Source organism: Podarcis muralis, chromosome 8 (assembly GCF_964188315.1).
Source record: "Podarcis muralis chromosome 8, rPodMur119.hap1.1, whole genome shotgun sequence".
NCBI lineage: Eukaryota > Metazoa > Chordata > Lepidosauria > Squamata > Lacertidae > Podarcis > Podarcis muralis.
Window position 1 is genome coordinate 3152622 of NC_135662.1, and position 24619 is coordinate 3177240.

At 49.0% G+C, this 24619-nt stretch overlaps 3 protein-coding genes across 4 annotated transcripts in view; 1 reads left to right on the forward strand and 2 right to left on the reverse strand.

Annotated features, from left to right (window-relative positions):
• Nucleotides 1-2901, reverse strand: LOC114601255 (uncharacterized). The gene has a single exon (XM_077932682.1). It carries the CDS (start codon nt 1127-1129, stop codon nt 296-298), a length of 834 nt encoding a protein of 277 aa, XP_077788808.1. The 5' UTR covers nt 1130-2901; the 3' UTR covers nt 1-295.
• Nucleotides 2902-3104: 203 nt separating this feature from the next.
• On the forward strand, nt 3105-4536 carry LOC114600188 (uncharacterized). Its single transcript, XM_028736026.2, has one exon. The coding sequence runs from the start codon at nt 3494-3496 to the stop codon at nt 4208-4210; it is 717 nt and encodes a 238-aa protein (XP_028591859.2). The 5' UTR covers nt 3105-3493; the 3' UTR covers nt 4211-4536.
• Nucleotides 4537-6022: 1486 nt separating this feature from the next.
• Nucleotides 6023-24619, reverse strand: part of NAPRT (nicotinate phosphoribosyltransferase) — a 28485-nt gene continuing 9888 nt past the window's right edge. The window contains exons 4-13 of one of the 2 annotated variants that reach the window (XM_028736030.2): nt 23355-23485; nt 21489-21604; nt 20637-20830; nt 19331-19471; nt 16682-16766; nt 14288-14368; nt 12088-12190; nt 10193-10350; nt 7955-8062; nt 6023-7104 (exon numbers count right to left, since the gene is read on the reverse strand). In XM_028736030.2, the coding sequence (XP_028591863.2) occupies nt 7045-7104; nt 7955-8062; nt 10193-10350; nt 12088-12190; nt 14288-14368; nt 16682-16766; nt 19331-19471; nt 20637-20830; nt 21489-21604; nt 23355-23485 (1177 nt within the window). In that variant the 3' untranslated portion in view covers nt 6023-7044. Of the gene's footprint in view, nt 7105-7954; nt 8063-9131; nt 9213-10192; nt 10351-12087; nt 12191-14287; nt 14369-16681; nt 16767-19330; nt 19472-20636; nt 20831-21488; nt 21605-23354; nt 23486-24619 lie in introns of those variants that run through there. The other variant, XM_077932683.1, reaches the window with a different exon arrangement.

Here is a 24619-nt window from a genome sequence, read left to right on the forward strand (position 1 = left end):
TTTCAAGGGGAAAACAATGCAAGTTTATTTCCTGATGGGTTCTCCAAAGTACAATATGAAGGAAACGGCAATCATAATGGAACTGCACGATAAACAACAACCCATGACTTGTGGGATGTTTAAAAGGTACCCCCAAAAGAGATGACCCACATGGGAGAGGACGCCCAGGGAACAGGATGGCAGCAAAGTTCCCAAGCCCCAAAGCTTGCAGCTGGAACAGCTGGAATCGCCACATGTCCTTTGAAGCCCCATGCTTTGCACTGTCCGCCCTCCCTCACTTCTGTCCTGGACATGCCTACTCATCTTCACTCCCTTCTTGGTCATCCTTGTCCCCGGTATCCCTCGCCTCCCGCTCTCCACTTCCTCCTTCTTGGTCATCCTTTTCCAAAGCAGCCTTCTCCTGCCCTTCTCCCCCCTGGGGGGCCCTGGTGACAGGGATGTTTGTCACCTTGGAAGCAGTCGGGGCCTTGCGTGGGACCTGGAAGCAGAGTTTCCCGTCGTGGGTCAAGGTGCAGGTCACGGCGTCGAGATCGGCATCTTCCGGCAGGAGAACTTCCCTGAGGACCTCTCTGTGATCGTGGAAGACGAGGTCGTCTTCCGACCTGGTCTTCTTCTTGTGCTTCCCGGACACCGTCAGCTTCCTCCCGTCCATCTTCACGGTCAGCTCGTCCGCCAAAAACCCGGCCATGTCCAGGCAGAGCTGGAACGTGATGTTGTTCTCCTGGAAGCTGACTTTGGGGGCAAGGCTGGGGCTGCCCTGCCCTTCCTGGCCTGGGGCTGCCCAGGAGACGTGGGGATAGCTACCTGCAGGCAAGACCCTCGGCCTCCCCATCTCATCCACCTGGGGCTGCGCAAAGAGGTTCTGGGGATAGGTACCTGCATGCAAGACCCTTGGCCTCCCCATCTCATCCACCTGGGGCTGCGCAAAGAGGTTCTGGGGATAGCTACCTGCAGGCAAGAACATCGGCCTCCCCATCTCATCCACCTGGGGCTGCGCAGAGAGGTTCTGCGGAACCTCCAGCCACCTGTAGCCGCTTCTTGGATCTCTGCTGTAAAGCTGCGGGGAGATGAGGTTGGACCCCGGATAACCCCCGAGCTGCAGCCCTCCGCGTCTCGATAAGCTTAGCATAGCTCAGAAGGACGGTCTGTTTCTCTCTCTCTGGGCTCTGGGTGCCTGCAGTGTCTCTTTCCGCTCCGGCGTCTGTCTCTGACAAGCTTCAGAGCCTCCTTTTATCCTCTGCAGTGGCCTTCCAGACATTTCTGGAGCCTTCCTCTTCTGTTGTTCCTGGCGCTGGCAAGATGACCTTGACTCACAAATATGTGCCAAGAGATAGAAACACCATCCAGAAACTTCCAACACATATTCATCAGCCGCCGCCCTCTCCCAAAAGCTCCTGGCTATTCCTGCCCTCACCTGGAGAGCATTCCTTCTTTCAATTTTCTGCTGGTTTTTTGCATGCTTTTTGGATGTCCCAGGATCGTATTATAAAGTAGTTGCGTTCTATCTTGTAAACCAAGCACTGGTAGTTGTTGCTGGTTTTTTTTTTCCTTTCCCCCAGTGCATTTCTCATCAAGAAAAAAACTGGAGCAGCGCACACAAATTTTTATTCTGAATGTGTGGCCCAGATAAAAAGTTTAAGGAGCAGTGCTATGGCCTGACAACCCCTATTTCAATGTATTTCAATTAATTGATTGTGATTTTATGTAAATTGTGTTATTTTTACCATTGTTAGCTGCTCTGAGCCCAGCTTCGGCTGGGCAGGGCAGGATATTATTATTATTATTATTATTATTATTATTATTATTATTATTATTATTATTATTATTATTTCCTCTTGCCTGATAACAAGCAAATGCCTGAGAGAATGAGCCCATCCAAAAGGGTTACTTGATCATATGATGGAAGTTTTGTGGGCAGTTTCTGCTTTTAACTGAAAATAAAACCACGCTTTTTTGCACATGGTGGTGCAAGGCAGGGCCATGGACAGCATTTATATTCTAACACCTTAGAAACTAGATATTCAGCTCTTGGCTGAAAATTTAGGACACCCCTCCACACACAAAAAAAGCATCCAGAACACCCAACGAAATTTCAGGGTCAACTGGAAGAGGTCCTTTCCTTTCTGAGCGTAGGACTCTCATTCGGCAGGACATAGGAACAAGTTTCTCTGACGGGATCAAATTCATGTCCTTCTATAGGCTGCAATCCTTATTGCACACTTATTTACTTAACAAACAGAGTTTATATGCCACTTAAAGTATACCAATAGAATCGGGGGTGAAAAGACAAGTTAATCTGTTTCCCCCTAAAATATAAATAAAATCACGAGTTTGAAAAATAAGGATTTTAGTGTCGCCTGTTAAAATGCATGTCAAATTCACTCATTAACGGGACTTCCTTCTGAGTAACAGGGTCGTTCTACCAAAATCCTAAACGAAGACTAGGATTGATTTTTGCAAAAAATAAAATAAAATCTCCACTATTACACAGTGAGGAGACAGTAGCCTTTCTTGACAGTTTCATAATTTGCAGTCTACAGCTGCACCTACAAGCATCCCCAACGCTCTCTACTTGCACTTAAAGCAGTTGTGCAGAAGTCTCCAGGCTTCATGGCACCCCTAATATCTGTTGTGAGGTGCTTTGGGCACTCTGTAGTGTGGGAAAGTGGCAAACACGTTAAGTACAGTACATGAAGCTAAAAGGAGGCAACATCTTCCAGTGACTGGTGCAAAGCTACGTTTGGGGGAGAAAACCCCAGCGTTTCCAGGAATACTAAATGTGTTGCCTTCAGATGTAATCCCAATCATTTCTTTAGGTGCTGACCCTGCCTTCTGCTCTCCTGAAGATAACTGCAAATGGACATGCATAGCAAAAACGTGGACGCAGTTCATTTATTTTTTTAAATGCAAATACCCTGAAATACCTTCAATGCAGCTGTAAGCAGCCTTCTCTCACGTTATTGCAGGGGAAAAATGCTTTTTGCAAAATACCAATGCCAGTGCAACTTCTATTTTAAAAAGTGATGTTGCATTTCTTGTTTGCAACAATTGCCTGGACGAGCAGGCGGGCTGTCTATATGCACTTTACTTGCACCCCCGTCTAGCCCCCTTGAAAACGGCTTTTATTTGCAGAAGGGCGCAACACGGACAAGCGTGCTGCCAAAGTCCCAAACACTTAAACGGGGCGCGGGACCTAAAGGGGCTTAGCTTTGGCTTCGCAATAGCAGCACCGCCGCTTGCAAAGCGAGGGTGCAGGACAGCGCGCAAAGCTCAGGCGCTGCAGACCCGACGGCGAGCGCGCCCGTTTTGCAAGGAGAGCCCGGGCAGCCAAGCAGCCGCGCTTCTCCCACCTCCTCGCTCCGGGCCGCGGCTGGAAGCTGCCTGGGCTCCTCCCCCCGTCGAGAAGGCGCCAAAAGCCCGGGGAGAGTCCCGTCGGGGCGGGCAGGCGAAGCAAGGGAGCCGTTTTGCCCCGAGGTTCGCCCGACGGCCGCGCATGGCGAGCTTCTCCCGGGACTGCCGCCCCCGGCGCGCCCTGGCGCGCACGTCGGGCCGGGACTCCTGCGTCCAGTACGTGCCGGTGGGTATGCCCCCTCGGAGCCTGCTGGACCAGCTGGTGGTGGACATGCAGAACCACTTGGAGGAGATGGAGAAGATGCGCGTGGTGCTGGTGGACGCGTACCCGTGCCTGGCCACGCGGCGCGAAGGCCGACGGCGAAGGAGCCGCGGCAGGAAACTTGACAGGCGCTGCCTGGACGACGACGAGGACGAGGACGACGGCACCAGCGACTACCTGTACTCCCTGGACGTGACCGGCTTCGAGCCCGAGGAGCTGTCGGTGAAGGTGGAAGGCAGGAAGCTGACGGTGAGCGCCAAGCACGACAAGAAAACCGAGGGGACGGACGGCTGCGTCTCGCACGAGTTCCGCGAGGTGCGCAAGGAGGTCTTGCTGCCCGGAGACGCCAACATCGAGGCGCTGGCTTGCAACTTCTCCTCCGAGTTGGGGTGTCTCAGCATCGAGGCGCCGCGCCTGGTCCCCAAGTCCGTCGGGGAGAGGACCATCCCCATCACCATCCTCAAGGCTTCCGACGCCGCCGGGACGGCGAAAGAGAGCCTGCCGCCGGCGGAGGAGAAGGAGGAGAAGGAGAAGGAGAAGGAGAAATCCAAACCCAAATCGCGTTCTTCCAGCCCGGAGAAAGGAGCTGCCGTCTGAAAAAGTTGCCCGACAGTTCCTCGCGCGGCACTTCCCTTCGGGGATGCTGTGAAAGCGCTTTGCGCCTCTTTGGGGTCTCTGTTTAAGGAGCGGTTCTGGTTTCGTTCAGTTCAAGTGCGTTGTTATTTGTGCTTGTTTGGTGAAAAGTAACTACACAGAAGTACAAGGAGATGATGATCTGCAAGGCCTTCTGGCAACCGTTGTTGCATGTTGACTTTTGAAACCTTTATTCCTGCTTGCCGACGCTTTTCAAAAATGTGAATCCAAAGAGTTGAGCATTTATTGGCGTGTTTGTTGGCTTGTTTCAATAAATTAGACTTCTTCTATCTGGTTTCTCGTTTAGTGTTTTTAATTTTATTTTAGGGGGGAATTGCATTAAAAGCTTGAAAAAGCTGGCTGGAGTTGAAAGAGGGCCACTTTTTAAAGATTTCAGAATAAATCCCAGGGGCAGGGGAGGGGTGTATCTGCTTGTGTGGCTGTTACTGGGTTATTTGGGATCAGAAGTCTCCAGCCCCATAAAGGAATAGGATGGACAAGCCTGCTAGCATAGCCCAGGGGTACAATTTCTGCCTGGCATGCCGGAATCTGAGCTTGGAGAGGCCTCCTGCCTTGGTGGGCCGGATCTTTATCTCCCCCCCAACTTTGACAGGTGAGTGGGACCACCCACCTGTCGATCACCTGGGAGCCCACCTGGTTCAGTCCTTGGCGCAGGTATCAACTGTGCACATTGAACCTGTCCATCAAGGTGCTCTCACCCGATTCCACTCCCCAAAATGGAACTTAAATTCACATTTGGTTCACCTAGCAATTGTGGGAACTGCTTTCAAGTGAAGAAGAGTTTGGATTTGATATCCCGCTTTATCCCTACCCGAAGGAGTCTCAAAGTGGCTAACATTCTCCTTTTCCCTTCCTCCCCCACAACAAACACTCTGTGAGGTGAGTGGGGCTGAGAGACTTCAGAGAAGTGTGACTGGCCCAAGGTCACCCAGCAGCTGCATGTGGAGGTGCAGGGAAGCAAACCCGGTTCCCCAGATTACGAGTCTACCGCTCTTAACCACTACACCACACTGGCTCCAGGTTAAGTTCAGGAGACCTGGGAGACAGGGGTTCACATCCGGTGAACTCCACTTAGGTGACCTTGAGACAGCCACTAATTCTGGGCCTAGCTGACTTCACATCTGTGGTGAGGACAAAATGAGAACTATGCGTGCCTTATTCCTTTGGGGAAAGGTACGCAACACAAGCGTCATTCCGCCAAACTCATTCCAAGTACCGTTTGCAAAGAACGGCTTGTTCTTTGGAAATGCGGTCGCACGTCTTTTGATGTTGAAGTCGCCCTGCTGCTTTTTGGAAAAGGCGATGCCTTTATTTGCAAAGGGTGGGTGAAAGGCAGAACAAAGTTTTGAAACTTTGCAGATCAAACCACTCGCCCCAATGCTGCTTCCAAAACCAAGCGCGCAAAAGATGGCAGCTTTCCCTGGTTTCTGCCGTCATTTTGAAACTCGCATTTCAGTGCCATGGTAAAGAGCCAGCAAAGATACTTAAATCGGGTTGCAGGGAATCTTTGGGCCCCTAGATATTTCTGAACTCCCATCTCTGGTCGCTTGCAATGCTTGCTGGGGATGATGGGAGTTGTAGTTCGGCAACATTGGTCAAAGCTTCTCCACCCCTAACTTGACTAAACTCACAGTTTCCCCAACAGCTGTGGGTGCAAATCAGTTATTTCTCCATCTTGCCAGGGCAGAACCTAATCCATAGCAAAAACCACATATTTCGAATCCACATTGCAACAGACAGACAGATATACACGTCTAGAATAAGGATTGCACAATTTATTTCTCTTGCGTACAGAAATTTATATGCATTTATTTGAAAGCGGTACGATTTCCCCTAAAGACTGGTGCAATTTGATCGTTAAGCCACACGCAAAAATTAAGAGGAGCATACATGCGGTCCAGTATGTTCTCATACAGGTATAAAAGCCAGGATTGCGAACATTCAAGGCACTGTTAAATCTGTCTATGCCACAATAGGTTAGTCCTGTTTGGATGCTCCTGTTTAGAATCGCAGCCCACCTCTGTCATCAAACTCAGGTGGTTGGTGGCAGCAGCAGCAGCAGCAATGGAGTCAGAACAGGACCCGCGAGGAATGAGAGGGGTGTATCTGAATGAAAGATTTGCAGTAGTACGTTGGTGGGCAGGGGGACACAAACACATAAACCCAGCCCGGCAAGGACCAAGCATGTTCAGCGGGTGCCATGGAATGTCAAATGTCCATTGGAAAAGGAAAACGGGTGTCAGGGACAGATTGCAGGGCAGATTCGAGGGTAAAGTCCTAGGCTCTGTGGTTTAACCCACAGCGCCACCCGCATGGATCTCTACTATTTCAGAAAGTTCAGTCTTTTTTGTGCCGGGGTGTGTGTGTGTGTGTGTGTGTGTAGTTTGCTGTGTAAGGCCTCCTAAACAACATGCGCAACCCGAATCTGCCAGCAGGTGATTTGAGTCCCACTGGAAAATAGCAACCAGCTTGCAATTCCCCTGAACTGAATTCTACCTGCAGAAACCTGTCCTGCAGGTGTTCCTCAAGCTCTCCATTCATGAGGTTTGCTCCCAGGCCCCCCCCCCCTAATTCTCACACCTGCAGTGTGCAATACATTCCTAGACAGATCCGTTGAGTGCAAAGGGGCACTTTCAGTTCTTAAGGCACAGGAAAGGTGCTGCGTCTGTAGGTGATGAGGCGGCGGCGGTGGTGGTTTGGAGCAGGATCCGAGGCACGACGCAGAGGGGGTGCTGCCGCTGCTCCCCACTCCTGGGCATGGGAAAAGGCTTTGCGGGTCACTGGCTCCCTCTCTGGAGATCAAGGAGAAGCCGATGAAGCTTTTCTGTCACAGCTACCTGAGAGCAGAAGAAGTTGAGAAAGAGGGATCACAGATCACAGAATTGTAGGAGATGGAAGGGAACCCCAAAGACCAGCTAGGCCAGGGGTCAGCAAACTTTTTCAGCAGGGGGCCGGTCCACCGTCCCTCAGACCTTGTGGGGGGCCACACTTTATTTGGGGGGGGGGAGGAAATGAACAAATTCCTATGCCCCACAAATAACCCAGAGAGGCATTTTAAATAAAAACACACATTCTACTCATAATAAATAATAAAAATAAATTTTATTTATAGACCGCCCTCCCCAGCCAAGGCCGGGCTCAGGGCGGCTAACCACTGGTCCCACTAGCTAGGGATGATGGGACTTGTAGTCCATAAACAGCTGGAGACCCAAGTCTGGGAAACCCTGGTTTAAGAGGAAGCAGCGGCCCCCATCGTTCAGCCCGGACACTGAGATCCAGCACTGAGGGCCTTCTGGCCGTTCCCTCATTGCGAGAAGTGAGGTTACAGGGAACCAGGCAGAGGGCCTTCTTGGTGGTGGCGCCTGCCCTGTGGAACACCCTCCCAGCAGATGTCAAGGAAATGAGCAGCTATCTTATCTTTACAAGACATCTAAAGGCAGCCCTGTTTAGGGAAGCTTTTAATGTTTAATAGGTTATTGTATTTTAGTGTTCTGTTGAAAGCCACCCAGAGTGGTTGGGTATAAATAATAATAATAATAATAATAATAATAATAATAATAATAATAATTACTTCTATTCATTTCAATGGGGCTCCCTCAGGGTAACATGATGGTCGAGGTATAAATATATTATTATTATTATCCACATTAAGAGATTCTGAATCGGCATCGTTAGGCCCCTTTGTACCTTGTAGGTCTCCGCGTCCTTCAGTCTCTTGTGCGCAGGGTTGAGTTTGTTCAGCGAGGCCTGTGCATGGTCCTTGATCTCCACAAGGCTGGGGAGTGGCTGGCAGACCTTCGTGGTGGGAAAGGCAGAAGGAACGCATTTCAAAATGATCAGGAATTGGGAATAAAACCATAAGAGCAGACCAAGTAAAGGTAAAGGTACCCCTGCCCGTATGGGCCAGTCTTGACAGACTCTAGGGTTGTGCGCTCATCTCACTCAAGAGGCCGGGGGCCAGCGCTGTCCGGAGACACTTCCGGGTCACGTGGCCAGCGTGACATTGCTGCTCTGGCGAGCCAGAGCCGCACACGGAAACGCCGTTTACCTTCCCGCTAGTAAGCGGTCCCTATTTATCTACTTGTACCCGGGAGTGCTTTCGAACTGCTAGGTTGGCAGGCACTGGGACCGAGCAACGGGAGCTCACCCCGCCGCGGGGATTCGAACCGCCGACCTTTCGATCGGCAAGCCCTAGGCGCTGAGGTTTTACCCACAGGGCCACCTGCGTCCCTAAGAGCAGACCAAAATCCCATCTAATTCAGGAGCTGGGGACTGTCTTCCAACCAGAGGCGATCCCAAGACATCTTGGCTGCCTGAGGCAAAGAACAATATGGTGCTGGGGAGAGAGAATCACAGAATTGTAGAGTTGGAAGGGACCCCGAGGGTCATCTAGTCCAACCCACTGAAATGCAGGAATCTTAGCAAAAGCATCCCGGACCAATGACCATCCAATCTCTGCTTAAAAACCTGCAGAGAAGGAGAGGCCAACAGCTCATACTGCAATGAAGTTCTGCCTGATTTTTAGTCACAAACTCCTTTCTTTATATTGGGGTTCAATACCCAATATCCTGGGACGCGGGTGGCGCTGTGGGTAAAACCTCAGTGCCTAGGACTTGCCGATCGTAAGGTCGGCGGTTCGAATCCCCGCGGCGGGGTGAGCTCCCGTCTTTCGGTCCCAGCGCCTGCCAACTTAGCAGTTTGAAAGCACCCCTAAGTGCAAGTAGATAAATAGGGACCGCTTTATAGCGGGAAGGTAAAGGCGTTTCCGTGTGCGGCGCTGGTGCTGGCTCGCCAGACGCAGCTTCGTCACGCTGGCCACGTGACCCAGAAGTGTCTTCGGAAAGGGGCCGGCTCCCGGCCCCTTTGAGCGAGATGAGCACGCAACCCCAGAGTCGGTCATGACTGGCCTTCGGGCAGGCGTACCTTTACCTTTTTACCCAATATCCTGATAGTCAATAATGCAATCATCAGTCAAACAGGAGGTTTATTTAGCATTGCAATGGATGCATGACACTTAACCCTGCTTAGGAAGACAGGAAGGTGTCATTCAGGGTACAAGACATAGCAATCTTTTAAATATTTTAAGCATCCCCGAATAACAGCTGTTCTGCCCGGTTTAGTCACGTGGCACAACAACGGCTGACAGACAGAAAAACTGCTTTCCTCCTCCAGCTCTCTGCACCCAAACTGACCACTCAAATGAGAACTGGGATCTTCTACGAGTCCCGAAATATTTTATTTCTCTCTCATTTGGGCTCTGACCCCACCCTGGCCAGAAAGCACAAGGCTCTATGCCGCAGGCTGGCATAATTATTGTTATTTATTGAATTTCTATACCGCCCTATACTTGGGGGTCTCAGAGAAAAATCAAAATATAAAACCACAAAAGACATAAGAGGAAAAACAGCAACCCAATAGCCCGTTCCCCCCAAAAAAACAAATTTAAAAGGGCATCAGATCAATGTTTTTGCTTGGCGCCTAAAGGTATATAATGAAGGCGCCAGGTGAACTTCCCTGGAGAGAGCATTCCACAAACGGGGAGCCACTGCAGAGAAGGCCCCGTTCTTGTGTTGCCAGCTTCCGGACCTCTCGAGGAGGAGGCACACAAATTAGGGACTCAGAAGATGATCTCAGCATCCGGGTATATTATTATGGAAAGAGGCGGTTCTTGAGGTATTGCGGTCCTGAGCCGTTTAAGGCTTTACAGGTCAAGACCAGCACTTTGAATTGGGCTCGGAAACTAATTGGCAGCCAGTGCATTGGTGTAATAGGCTTAAACTGTCTTGCTCTGGAGAGCTTCCTGGCCGCTGAATTCTGCACTGGCTGAAATTTCCAAACCGTCTTCAGAGGCAGCCCTAAATGCAAACCGACATTGGTCCACATGAAGTCTTGCAAAGAAAGGACCGCAAGGGTCTTCCTCCCCACCTGCCCATCTTTGAGGTAGACGCGGTTCAGCATTTCGACTGCTGAAGGAGTCACTTTTCCAGCTTCCTGGGTCGGTCCCACCAGCCAGAAGTCCACCTCCTGCCCGGCCCTTGGAGGAGGTTCCTTTTCCAAAGTCATGAGATCCATGCACGGGAATCCTGCAAGCGAAAGAAGGGCAGGATCATGACCCAAAGAGAGGAATGAGAGTGAAAGGCCAGGTATAGAACCACAGAATTGTAGAGTTGGAAGGAACCCCCAAGGATTATCTATAATAATAATAATAATAATAATAATAATAATAATAATAATTTATTATTTATACTCTGCCCATCTTACTGGTTTCCCCTGCCACTCTGGGCGGCTTCCAACAGAACACTAAAATATAATAACCTATTAAACATTAAAAGCTTCCCTAAACAGGGCTGCCTTCAGATGTCTTCTAAAAGTCTGGTAGTTGTTTTTCTCTTTGACATCTGGTGGGAGGGCATTCCACAGGGCGGGTGCCACCACCAAGAAGGCCCTCTGCCTGGTTCCTTGTAACCTGGCTTCTCGCAGGGAGGGAACCACCAAAAGGCCCTCGGCGCTGGACCTCAGTGTCCGGGCAGAACGATGGAGGTGGAGACGTTCCTTCAGGTTTACTGGACCGAGGCTGTTTAGGGCTTTAAAGGTCAGCACCAACACTTTGAATTGTGCTCGGAAATGTACTGGGAGCCAATGTAGGTCTTTCAGGACTGGTGTTGTGTGGTCTCGGCGGCTGCTCCCAGTCACCAGTCTAGGTGCTGCATTCTGTATTAGTTGTAGTTTCCAGGTCACCTTCAAAGGTAGCCCCACGTAGAGCGCACTGCAGTAGTTCAAGCGGAAGATAACCAGAGCATGCACCACTCTGGCCAGTCCAACCCCGGCAATAGAGGAATCACAGCTAAAGACTCCCCGACAGATGGTCCCCCAAGTCCACAGCTGAATGGCTCTTAGCCCCAGAAAGTTCTTCCGAATGTTTAGTCGGAATCTCCTTTCTTGTCACCTGAACCCATGGGTTCGAATCCTACCTTTCAGAGCAAGAGAAAACAAGCTTGTTCCATCCTCCATGCGGCATCCTTTTGGATAGCTGAAGAAGGCCTATCCCATCTCCTCTCAGTCTCCTCTTCTCCAGGATAAACATACCCAAATCCCTCAACTGTTCCTCGTAAGGTTTTTTAAGCAGAGGTTGGGTGGCCAACTGTCATGGATGTTTAGCTGAGATTCCTACATAGCACGGGGTTGGGCTAGATGACCCGCGGGTCCCTTCCAACTCAATTCTACGATTCTTTGATTTCCAACCAAGCAGAAATACTTGAGGAAGGGACACTGATAGAGAACTACTTGCCCTCTAGACCTGAGGACTTCTGTTAGACCTCTGGGCCTAACACCTCTTTGGTGTTACACCTCCTTCCGTCGGGCCTGTAAGACAGAGCTATTCCGCCTGGCCTTTAATTTCAATTCAGACTGATCTTTTATTTCCCTTCCCTCCCCTTTTATGAGGATCACCCGCTCTGAGACCCCACAGCTCATTCTCCCCTGGTCTCCTCACTGGCCCAAGTAGGACCCATTCAGCCAGCTAGCCCTGGGGACTATCTAATGCTTATTTCCCCTAAATTGATTTCTGAATTTTGAATTTTATTGTTATTCATGTTTTTATACTGTATTTTATGCTGCTTTTACAATTAAGTGTTTTAAATTTGTTGTTAGCCGCCCTGAGCCTGGTTTTTGAACCGGGAAGGGCGGGGTATAGATAATTTATTATTATTATTATTATTATTATTATTATTATTATTATTATTAGACCGAGAGCAATGGACTCTGAGAACAGAAGGAATCTCCTTTTCCCTATGTTCGAAAATCAGTCCCCAAAATCTCACCTCCAGCATCCCAGAGCCTGTAGACTCGCTTGATTCCAGGTAAGGTTGTCTTCTCTTTGTCTTCCGTCACCTTCAGTCTCGGGGAACCGTTCACCTCCACCAGCTATGGACAGAGAGACAGGCAGTTGTTCATGGAAGCAACCTGGTTTTCGTTTAGGATAATGGCAATAGCGATGGAGGGAAGGATGGGGAGACAGGACGGGGGCAGGCAGGCAGGCAGGCAAATGCACTGCAGGAGTATGTGGGCCACCCTATTAAATACGGTGCTCAGGCGGAATCTCTTTCCAGGAATCAAATCTACTTGTTGTTCTTTGCAGTTCCTTTAAAGCAATCCAGTGCTGATAGTGGGAATTAAGGAGCCGAGAGAGGTGGCAGGCAGGCAGGTAAATTTGGTGGGTGGGGAGGAAGAGGTATCATATAGAACCCAAGGCTCCCGGAATAGTCTATATTTGGATACCATTAATGTGGCAGTAAGGGATGCGGGTGGTGCTGTGGGTTAAACCACAGAGCCTAGGACTTGCCGATCAGGAGGTCGGTGGTTCAAATCCCCGCAATGACAGGGTGAGCTCCCGTCACTCGGTCCCTGCTCCTGCCAACCTAGCAGTTCGAAAGCTCGTCAAAGTGCAAGTAGATAAGTAGGTACCACTCTGGCGGGAAGGTAAACGGTGTTTCCGTGCGCTGCTCTGGTTCACCAGAAGCGGCTTAGTCCTGCTGGCCACATGACCCGGAAGCTGTACGCCGGCTCCCTCGGCCAATAAAGCGAGATGAGCGCCACAACCCCAGAGTCGTCTGCGACTGGACCTAATGGTCAGGGGCCCCTTTACCTTTAATGTGGCAGTAAAAATTCTTTTTTTTTTTTTTTTTGCACCCAAGGTGCTCTTATGCTGCACAGGGTGAGATTAGGAAGGAAATGCAGGCTGCTGAAATGTGAAAAGCTTTGCCTTCATTAAAGGAAGAAGCAGCAATCTTCTGGTCCTCAAGATTTAAAAATGTGCAGGAAGCTTTTGCTAGTGGTTTAGAAAGGTAGAGCTTCTATACAACATCTGGGTGCTGCATAGTGATCATCCTCCATGACCCGAAGGATAGATTTCTAGGGATCTGAGTTAGGGGATCAAATACGCTATTTCAACGAGAGAGAGAGAGAGAGAGAGAGAGAGAGAGAGAGAGAGAGAGAAACAGAAGAAGAAGAAGAGGAGGAGGAGTTTGGATTTGATATCCTGCTTTATCACTACCCTAAGGAGTCTCAAAGCGGCTCACAATCTCCTTTCCCTTCCTCACCCACAGCGAACACTCTGTGAGGTGAGTGGGGCTGAGAGACTTCAGAGAAGTGTGACTGGCCCAAGGTCACCCAGCAGCTGCATGTGGAGGAGCGGAGACACGAACCCGGTTCCCCAGATTACAAGTCTATTGCTCTTAACCACTACACCACACTGGCTCTCAGAGAGAGACCCAGCCCAAGTCCTCCTTTAATACCTCAACTGCTAGTAGATAATGCTTTTATTGGCCTTTGGCAACCTTTGGACTACAACTCCCATCAGCCACAGCCAGTCATGCTGGCTGTGGCTGATGGGTGTTGTAGTCCAAAACACCTGGAAGGCCCCAGCTTGCCAAAAGCTGGCTTATACATTTGCAAAATTCTGTCTCCCAATGCATCCCCGTTTCTGAAAAGCTACCATAAAGAAGGCTGATCGCCGAAGAATTGACGCTTTTGAATTCTGGTGCTGTAGGAGACTCTTGAGAGTCCCATGGACTGCAAGAAGATCAAACCTCTCCATTCTGAAGGAAGTCAGCCCTGAGTGCTCCCTGGAAGGACGGATTGTGAAGCTGAGGCTCCAAGACTTTGGCCACCTCATGAGAAGAGAAGACTCTCTGGAAAAGACCCTGGTGTTGGGAAAGATGGAGGGCACAAGGAGAAGGGGACGACAGAGGACGAGATGGTTGGACAGTGTTCTCAAAGCTACCAGCATGAGTTTGACCAAACTGCAGGAGGCAGTGGAAGACAGGAGTGCCTGGCGTGCTCTGGTCCAGGGGGTCACAAAGAGTCGGACATGACTAAATAACAACAACATCACGCCAGCAGGCTCATAAAGGTTACTCTCTTTCCCCCTCTGTTAATCATGAGAGGATAGATTTGACCCGAACCGCAGAGCCCAAGAGATTTTGGCCCTGCAAGCGTGTCTCTGTGGAAGAACTGGCTTACCTTGTAGACGCAGCCCAGGGACGGCTGAAGCGTGCATGTCACCAGGTGAGTGCCCACGCCAATCATGTCTATTTCATTCCCCTGGCAAGAGGACACAGCAAAAGAGAACAATTGAGTTGTCCGCCCTCGGCTAATGGGCATCGCAGGCGCTTGTCTGCGTCCCACACAGCCGCCTCGGGAACATGCCGAAACTCTCAGAAACTCAAAAGGAGGTCAGTTTCAACGCCTTCTCCTGCCACGAAAAAGAGCTGGCAGAGTAAAAGTTAGAACAGCTTGCTCTAAATAGACCAGAGGCCCTCAGCTCTCAGCCTACTTGGCCAAGTCATAATTGCTACTTTGGAAAAATAATTAGGTTTTGAAAGATGGCTCAGAAGCCTATGGAATGAAGAAACAAATAAATAAAAGAATCACAACCTCAGCCTTCCCCCGATCATCTGCAATACGGGGGAAATCATATTTATTTATGTGTTAGACCACTTTATATTATAAAAAGAATCACAGAGCAGCTCGCGAAACACTGTAAAGCAACATGCTGTTTAGAAAGCTGGTATATGTTTTAATCTTTTTCCAGACTATCGCTATTTTAACTTTTCGAAAGCCTTAAATTATTCTCAGTTTTTCTCATTGGTAAATGCTTCGTTTTACCGCTCTGAGTTCTGCCCGTGGTTTACAATCAAGCTGATGGTGTTGTTTTGCTGAGTGTGGAGACGTCGTGCCAAAGGGGAGTTTGTGCAGACAGACAGCTTACGCACTGCGACAAAGGAGTTTTGGCAGCAAGAAGACCCTCTCTTGGGCTCAAGGGAGAGAAACACATTGCACTGCACTTAGTATACATGCAAGATGCTGCTTTTAATAGCTGCCATCCGGCAAGCGTCCTGCCCACCTAGCAGTTCGAAAGCACGTCAAAGTGCAAGTAGATAAATACCACTCCAGCAGGAAGGTAAACGGCGTTTCCGTGTGCTGCTCTGGTTTGCCAGAAGTGGCTTAGTCGTGCTGGCCACATGACCCGGAAGCTGTACACCGGCTCCCTCGGCCAGTAAAGCGAGATGAGCACCGCAACCCCAGAGTCGGCCACGACTGGACCTAATGGTCATGGGTCCCTTTACCTTTATCCTGCAAGCGAAGAGCCATCTTCAAAGTTTTGTGTGTGGAATCTACTTAATTGCTAGGCCTTTGAGGGTGAAACCGCTGCATCACCCTGCATGACTCAGAAAAATGGCAATCTTTGTCTTGCCGGCTGAGGGATGACCCAGAAAGGACCACAATAGCTACTACTGCAACACGCTCTACGTGGGGCTACCTTTGAAGGTGACCCGGAAACTACAATTAATCCAGAATGCGGCAGCTAGACTGGTGACTGGGAGCGGCTGCTGAGACCACATAATACCGGTCTTGAAAGACCTACATTGGCTCCCAGTACGTTTCCGAGCACAATTCAAAGTGTTGGTGCTGACCTTTAAAGCCCTCAACAGCTTTGGCCCAGTATATCTGAAGGAGCATCTCCACCTCCATCGTTCTGCCCAGACACTGAGGTCCAGCGCCGAGGGCCTTCTGGCTGTTCCCTCCCTGCGAGAAGCTGCCAGAGTGGCTGGGGAAGCCCAGCCAGATGGGCGGGGTATAAATAATGTATTTATTATTATTATTATTATTATTATTATTATTATTATTATTATTGGAAATCAGTAACTTTCCCGCAACTACCTACCCCAATTTCCAAGACAGTGAAGCCAAAGGGAGAAGATGCACATCTGACTGTGTTTTTATATTTTGCTGGAAGATGCCCAGAGTGGCTGGGGCAACCCAGTCAGATGGGCAAGAGACAAGTATTATAATATTACCAATAACATTCCGATAGGCTAGGGAACCTGGAATATCTAAGTTCCTGATAGTGTCCAGTTTACCTTGGCCCAGAATACCTGAAGGAGCGTCTCCACCCCCATCATTCTGCCTGGACACTGAGGTCCAGTGCCGAGGGCCTTCTCGGTGGTGGCGCCCGCCCTGTGGAATGCCCTCCCATCAAATGTCAAGGAAATAAACAACTATCTGACTTTCAGAAGACATCTGAAGGCAGCCCAGTTAAGGGAAGTTTTTAATGTTTGATGCTTTATTGTACTTTTAATATTTTGTTGGAGGCCGCCCAGAGTGGCTGGAGAAACCCAGTTAGATGGGTGGGGTATAAATAATAAATGATTATTAAATTAATAATACCGAATGTCTGTGATCTCTTTTCCTTACCTGGCCAGGACAAACTTTTACAGGGCTTCCTTGGAGCGCCGAATAATTTGAGCTATGCTGCTGCAGGTAATTATTGCTATTACCTGCTGCAATTATTTGCTCGCAGAGCGTCTCCCCGTCCCACACACCGAACTTGAGCAAGACCAAGCATGTCCTCACCTCCTGAGAGAGCTCCCAAAGGTTCTCTTCGCTGACGTCGTTGCTCACGGCGATGGGGACTGCTTCGAACCAGGGGACCTGAAAGCTGGATGGCAAGACAAGCAAAAAAGAAGTGTAAGGACATCACAAGCAGGGTGGATAAAAATCTATTTTTTTAAAAAAACAACAACCCAATTTTTAAAATTTAAATCTGATTTTTTTATTAAAATTTTTAAAATAAAATGCTTTTGGACGAAAAATCTTTCTAAAGATAGTTTTCTATTTAAGTTACATTATAGTCCAAAGGCTATTCATCAGGAAATACGGATTTGTTTTTAGTTTTTCATGTGTGCTAAAACTCAGACTGAGTTTTTTTAAAAAAAAAAGTTTAACCACATCAGTTAACAAACATGGATACATATGCTATAATGTTAATTGTTTTAGTTAAATAAATTGCTTAAATTGTTATTAAGGAAATGATTATTTTTCTCCTTCCTATAAAGTACAGCAGAAAAGTTGTCCAAATATAAACAGCTAATTTATTAAACCTCACAATAATTTCATAATTATCTGCCTATGTATTTCTTACAGTATAACCAAATCAGCAATTTTCGATATAAGTGTAAAAACTACTCTGAAAATTTATTATTCCAAAAACGAAACCTTCATCTGGTTGTAAATATTAAGATTATACTAGCAAGAATGAGTCTTTATGTAAAATAAAGAGAGATTTAAATCAAGTCTTACTGACTAGTTATTTAAATTAAGTCTTACTGAATAGTGATTTAAAGGGATTTGATTTACCGTATTTTTCGCTCTATAAGACGCACTAGACCACAAGACGCGCCTAGTTTTTGGAGGAGAAAAACAAGAAAAAAAATATTCTGAATCTCAGAAGCCAAGAGGGGTCGCTGCGCAGTGAAAGCAGTGATCCCTCTTGCTCTTCTGGCTTCTGGGATAGCTGCGCAGCCTGCATTCGCTCCATAAGACGCACACACATTTCCCCTTACTTTTTAGGAGGGAAAAAGTGAGTCTTATAGAGAAAAAATATACGGTAAATCAAATCCACCCTGATCACAAGAGGCTGCTGGATCAGGCCAAAGAGAACCCATCTAGTCCAACATCCTGTTCTCACAGGGCCAAGCAGATACCTGTGGGAAACCTGCAAGCAGGATTCGAACACAGGACCGACTCTCCCCTCCTGTGGTTTCCAGCAACTGGGATTCAGAAGCATGGCTGCCTCCTGCTATGGAGGCAGAGAATAGCCATCCTGGCTAGCAGCCCTCGATAGCCCTCTTCTCCAAGAATTTGCCTAATCCTCTGCTAAACCCATCCCAAGATGGTGGCCATCACTGCTTCCTGTGGCGGGGAGTTCCACAGTTCAACTATCTGCTGTGAAAAGAAATTGTTTCGTGTATCTGTGCTGAACCTTCTGACAATCAGCTTCCTCGGAAGTCTATGTCAGATTCTGTGATCTATCTCAGTATTGTCCACACGGACTGGCAGCCACAATCCAGGGTTTCAGAGCAGAGTCTTCCCAGCCCTGCTGACTGTTGAAGCGATGATTCTTCAACATCAGCTTCGTTGGACTGGTCATGTTGTGCGGATGCCTGATTATTGTCTTCCAAAGCAACTGCTCTATTCCAAACTTTAAAATGGAAAGCGTCATGCTGGTGGTCAACAAAAGAGGTTTAAAGACTCTCTCAAGGCAAAGGTCCAGCGCTGAGGGCCTTCTGGCGGTTCCCTCCCTGGGAGAAGTGAGGTTACAGGGAACCAGGCAGAGGGCCTTCTCGGTGGTGGCCCCTGCCTGTGGAATGCCCTCCCTTCAGATGTCAAAGAGAACAGCAACTACCTGACTTTTAGAAGACATCTGAAGGCAGCCTTGTTTAGGGAAGCTTTTAATGTTTAATAGGTTATTGTATTTTAATATTCTGTTGGAAGCCGCCCAGAGTGGCTGGGGAAACCCAGCCAGATGGGTGGGGTATAAATAATAAATTATTATTATTATATTATTATTATTATAAATCTAAAAAAATGTAGTATAAACACTGACAACTGGGAAACACTGGCCTGCGAGCGCTCCAGTTGAAGAACAGCCTTTACCAAAGGTGTCCTGGGCTTTGAAGACACTCGAACTCAGGACGCAAGGGAGAGACGTGCTCAGAGGAAGGCACACTTGGCAAATCCACACCAGGATCAACTCCCGCCCGGAAACCTATGTTCCCACTGTGGAAGGAGGTGTGGATCCGGAATTGGCCTCCACAGTCACGGACTCATTGTTAGAACCGTGTTTTTGGAAGACGATCTTACTCACATACGAGGGATCGCCAAAGACCTGGAGATGCCGGGAATTGAACCCGAGACCATATGCAAACAAAGCCAACACTTCATCACTGAGCTGTGGCCCTTCTCCCGAGGGCCTAGGGGGCAAGGGAGAGAGGAGGGCTGCATTTGGAGCAATGGCCTTCTGTTCTCTACCCCTCGCCTGAGCACTGGCGGTGAAACAGGCCACTGAGGAACATGAGAAGCAAAAGAAATCTAGAGATGGACCTGAGTTTGGCTGGAATCAGGAATCAGGCCTTGATCAGCAGCCATCAGCTCCGCAGTAACGTCTCCGCCTGGAAAGGTCAAATCTGGGGGGAACGTGAGGGGAAACAGCCGCACACTCACTGCTTGCTGCAGGTGCGAAACACTCGCCGTATCTCCACCGACTGCTTGGCCAGGTCCCCGCTGTCCAGGCGGACGCCAATGACTCGGTAGCCCAACTCGTTCAGCGCCAGGGCGACGGCACAAAAGTTCGGGATGCCGCTCCTGTGGGCAGGGAAGGGGTTGCAAGAAACCGTAAGGAGGATGGAAGCTTGGCAAATCCTAATAGTAGAATATCTGCAGCTAGCGAAAGCGACAGGAAGAGTAAGAGCCCAACCGAAACAAAAAGTCTACAGTGGTACCTCAGGTTACGTACTTAATTTGTTCCGGAGGTCCGTTCTTAACCTGAAACTGTTCTTAACCTGAAGCTAATGGGGCCTCCTGCTGCTGCTGCGCCGCAGGAGCACGATTTCTGTTCTCATCCTGAAGCAAAGTTCTTAACCCGAGGTACTATTTCTGGGTTAGCGGAGTCTGTAACCTGAAGCGTATGTAACCTGAAGCGTCTGTAACCTGAGGTACCACTGTATAAGGATTGGGGAATATTTAAAGAATATTTAGAAAACTGTGGAATAAAAGGAAACATCTTGGCACAATTAGACTGATCCCTGTATTGTATAAATATAAGTTTGTAGGGAGCTGGACCATAAAGAAGGCTGATCGCCGAAGAATGGATGCTTTTGAATTCTGGTGCTGGAGGAGACTCTTGAGAGTCCCATGGACTGCAAGAAGATCAAACCTATCCATTCTGAAGGAAATCAGCCCTGAGTGCTCACTGGAAGGACAAATCCTGAAGCTGAGGCTCCAAGACTTTGGCCACCTCACGAGAAGAGAAGACTCCCTGGAAAAGACCCTGATGTTGGGAAAGATGGAGGGCACAAGGAGAAGGGGACCACAGAGGACGAGATGGTGGGACAGTGTTCTCGAAGTTACCAGCATGAGTTTGACCAAACTGCAGGAGGCAGTGGAAGACAGGAGTGCCTGGCGTGCTCTGGTCCATGGGGTCACGGAGAGTTGGACATGACTAAACGACTAAACAACAACAACAAAGCAAAGCCCAATGTAACCTCAGATCGTAAGCACTTGGCCTCAGAACAGTGTGGTACAGTGGTTAGAGTGCCAGACCTGAGAAGAGACCAGGGTTCGAATCCCCACCCGGCCATGAAGCTCACTGTGTGTGGCCTTGGGGCTCAGTCCCTGCCTCTTAGCCGAACCTACCTCACAGCGTTGTTGTTGCGATAAAGCGAGGAGGGAGGCAAGAGACATTGGCGAATCAAGGAGTGTGTGAATACAGTCAAGAATAACGAATTTAGGTTTGGAGCGCAGAGCTTACTTCATCACGCAGAAGGTGTCCAAAAGACCCTGGAAATTTTGTGGGAAGGTGATGGCGTAGGAGACGAAGGCAGCCAGCTCCCCACGGTTCACTGTCTCCAGCGGGGCTTGCAGCAGTTGGCAAACCCGGCTCAGCCATGTCTCCACTAAGGACAGAAAATCCACAGGCTCCTTTCCATGTCGTGGGATCAGGGTCTGCAGAGAGGAACAGAGGAGCTATCAGAATCCAGGCCCGGTCGCCTCTTGGGATTCTGGACCGACCACCCAGCGATCTCATTGGTGCATTTATTCCGCCAAACTTAGGCACCGCTCGATTGTTTTAAAAAAAGCAAAAGCCCCAGGTTTACGAAGAGGAGCAAACGGTAGATTGAGAAGCAAAAGCAGGAGAAGCAACTCTTTCGAGAAGATAAAATCAACAGTAAGGAAAGGCTAAAAAGATGAGTTGAGAAATAAGACCAAGGGTACATATTAATATAGGAATGTATTAGACAAAATGTAAACAAATATACATTAATAAGAGTACATTCAACTGTAAAAAAGGAATATACAACGGGATAGACAGGAAGTCCAAAATGTTGGTACAAATACTATTTTGGAATAGTTTTTGGTCCTTGTTTTTCCCCCTTCTTTTTTGTTATCTTTAGGTATATAGAGTTTGTACATCAATTTTGTATACATGTTGAAAAATATATGATAATAAGCATTGTATTGCAATGTGATATTCTTTACCGATGTAACATAAGAATGTTAATAAATAAATAAAATTGCAAAAAAAGAGGAAAGGCTAAAATTAAAACATTCTACATGCCTCTGCAACCTGTCCCGTCCCGTCCCCCCCCCCCCAAATACTAACCCGCGGGTTCACCTCAGCCAGCGAGGTGAAGGACAAGATGTAAGAATGCGCTACAGTTCCCCGCACTGGAATCCCATAGAGCTTCCCGGCGAGGACGTTGCTGGTAAAATCGAACCCTGGAAGAGAAGGGACTCGTGTCAGGTTTGCGGGGGCCTGCATGGTTCCCAGGACCCATTTCCACCAGGCCTTCAGCAGGAACCAAATCGGAAGTGAGCCTCCACGGGTAAGCATAGGCTATCACGGGTGTGGGGGACTCCCTGGTCCTGAATGGGGTAACTGTGCCCCTGAAGGACCAGGTGCACAGCGTGGGAGTCATTTTGGACTCACAGCTGTCCATGGAGGCGCAGGTTAATTCTGTGTCCAGGGCGGCTGTCTACCAGCTCCATCTGGTACGCAGGATGAGACCCTCCCTGCCCGCAGACTGTCTCGCCAGAGTGGTACATGCTCTGGTTATCTCTCGCTTGGACTACTGCAATGCGCTCGACGTGGGGCTACCTTTGAAGGTGACCCGGAAACTACAACTAATCCAGAATGCGGCAGCTAGACTGGTGACTGGGGGCAGCCGCCAAGACCACATAACACTGGTCTTGAAAGACCTACATTGGCTCTCAGTACGTTTCTGAGCACAATTCAAAGTGTTGGTGCTGACCTTTAAAGCCCTAAACAGCCTTGGCCCAGTAGACCTGAAGGAGTGTCTCCACCCCCATCGGTCTGCCTGGACACTGAGGTCCAGCTCCAAGGGCTTCTGGCGGTTCCCTCCCTATGAGAAGTGAGGTTACAGGGAACCAGGCAGAGGGCCTTCTTGGTAGTGGCGCCTGCCCTGTAGAACACCCTCCCAGCAGATGTCAAGGAAATAAAAAACTACCAAACTTTTAGAAGACCTCTGAAGGCAGCCCTGTTTGGGGAAGGTTTTAATGTTTAACAGACCACTGTATTTTAATACTTTGTTGGAAGCCACCCAGAGAGGCTGGGGAAACTCTGCCAGATGTACGGGGTATAAATAATAAATTTATTATTATTATTATTATTATTATTATTATTATTATTATTATTATTATTACTACTACTACTACTATCTCTCTCTTAGCTGAAATCACACAAGTTGACTGCGATCGCAGTGTACTGTTTTCACCCATGATAGGAGAAAATAGGAAGGATGCATTTGGGAAGGAAAAGTCTTCTTCATAAGAGGTGCAGCTGTCGAGTCTTGAGGTATGACTTGAAGGCTTTGGGGTTTGGGCCTCCTTTTTCAGGGTTGCTTATTTAATACAGACATATAAAATTTTGAGAATATATCTGCAAAAAGTCAACAAGATGCAGAAAACAAAGGGGGGAAAAAACTAATTGTGACCGTAACTGTGAATGAGTGCTGTTATTTTCAGGGTTTAAAGGGGGAAGGATTAAAATCTCAGGAAGAGCAGCTAAAACTAAGGGGACCAGTCTGTTTTCTGCTCAGCTCAAGGGCTTCTGCAATGAACCCTGCCCCGAATCCATCAGACCCCATATCCAAACCCAACCAGTCTCCCCCATCCTGCTGCAGGTTTCCACCTCAAATCTCCAAGCATGACTCCTTCCCTTACAGTAGGGACAGAGACCCTGCAGCCTTTCTGACGTTTCTGGACTACAAATCCCATCATCCTTGAACCACTGGCCACCTAAGTTGCAGCTGATGGGAGCTGGAGTCCAGCAACATCCAGAAGTCCCCAGATGTTTCCCAAACCTGGCTTACGAGCTCTTTGGATCCTCGTGGTGTCGGTATGGGCAGAGACCAAACCCCAAAAGGAAGTCTCTGGTGACAGCAGCAAGGGCAAGGCAGGTGGTGCCGCCTAGTGGCCAGCGAAGGGCGAGTCACGAGTCAGAACCTACCCCCCACATAGGTATACTTGGATGCAGAGAGGCCCCCGTCCGGTCCCTGCGCACGACGCAGCCCCATCTCCATGAGTTTCTTGTCCGGGCCTGCTATGAGCCGGAATCGGGCAGCATTCGTAGCGACGAGGCTGCAAGGAGGAAAATTCAGGTTGAATATTAACCGATCCTTTTATTGCTTTCCAACACAGCAGAGGGTTTCCTTAATGCACTGCTGGGATTTTTCTAGGAACAATTCCTTTTTTGATTTCGGATGAAGTGCACATTAGAAAGAGTGTCTGCAGCGGTTCTCAACCTGCGGGCCCCCAGATGTTGTTGGACTACAACTCCCATCATCCCTGAGCTCTGGCCTTGCTAGCTAGGGGTGATGGGAGTTGTACTTCAACATCATCTGGGGACCCACAGGTTGAGAAAGGCTGGGCTAGAGAGAGCAGGACTCCCCAACGTGGTGCCCTCTTGGATGCCTGCCGGAACACGACCCCCATCATCCCTGACCCTCTGGCCCCACTGGCTGGGAGTGATGGGTACTGGAGTCCATAACATCTGCATGGCTGAGGGACACCAAGTGAAAGGGGGAAAACCTCCAAGAGGGAAAGCATGGCTGGGCTGTGTGTTCGATCCAGAAAAACTGTTTTCCTAAAGTTCGGATGGGCGAATGTTTGAATGCGCCCTCCCTGTTCTCCACACAGTCCCACAAAATCCTCGATGCATCTCTAGATAGACATTTGCGTCCAATTATGACATCTCCGGGGACGCGGGTGGCGCTGTGGGTTAAACCACAGAGCCTAGGGCTTGCCAATCAGAAGGTCGGCGGCTTGAATCCCCGCAACAGGGTGAGCTCCCGTTGCTTGGTCCCTGCTCCTGCCAACCTAGCAGTTCGAAAGCACGTCAAAGTGCAAGTAGATAAATAGGTACCACTCCAGCGGGAAGGTAAACGGTGTTTCCGTGCGCTGCTCTGGTTCGTCAGAAGCGGCTTAGTCATGCTGGCCACATGACCTGGAAGTGGTACGCCGGCTCCCTCGGCCAATAAAGTGAGATGAGTGCCGCAACCCCAGAGTCAGCCATGACTGGACCTAATGGTCAGGGGTCCCTTTACCTTTACCTTATGACATCTCCAGTCCTTTGGAAAATGCGCTGCCCCCCAGGCCTAATGGAAGCCTGCTTCACCGGTTGCAAACCCACACACAGAATTCACAACAGTGCTGCGAACACAGCAATTTTTTAAATGTGCAGAAGCGTTGAGCATTGCCCCCTCTGCTCCAGAG

What these genes read in the sequence shown, in the direction of transcription:
- LOC114601255 (XM_077932682.1), bottom strand. Translation starts at nt 1,129, where the DNA reads ATGCTAAGCTTATCGAGACGCGGAGGGCTGCAGCTCGGGGGTTATCCG.
- LOC114600188 (XM_028736026.2), top strand. Translation starts at nt 3,494, where the DNA reads ATGGCGAGCTTCTCCCGGGACTGCCGCCCCCGGCGCGCCCTGGCGCGC.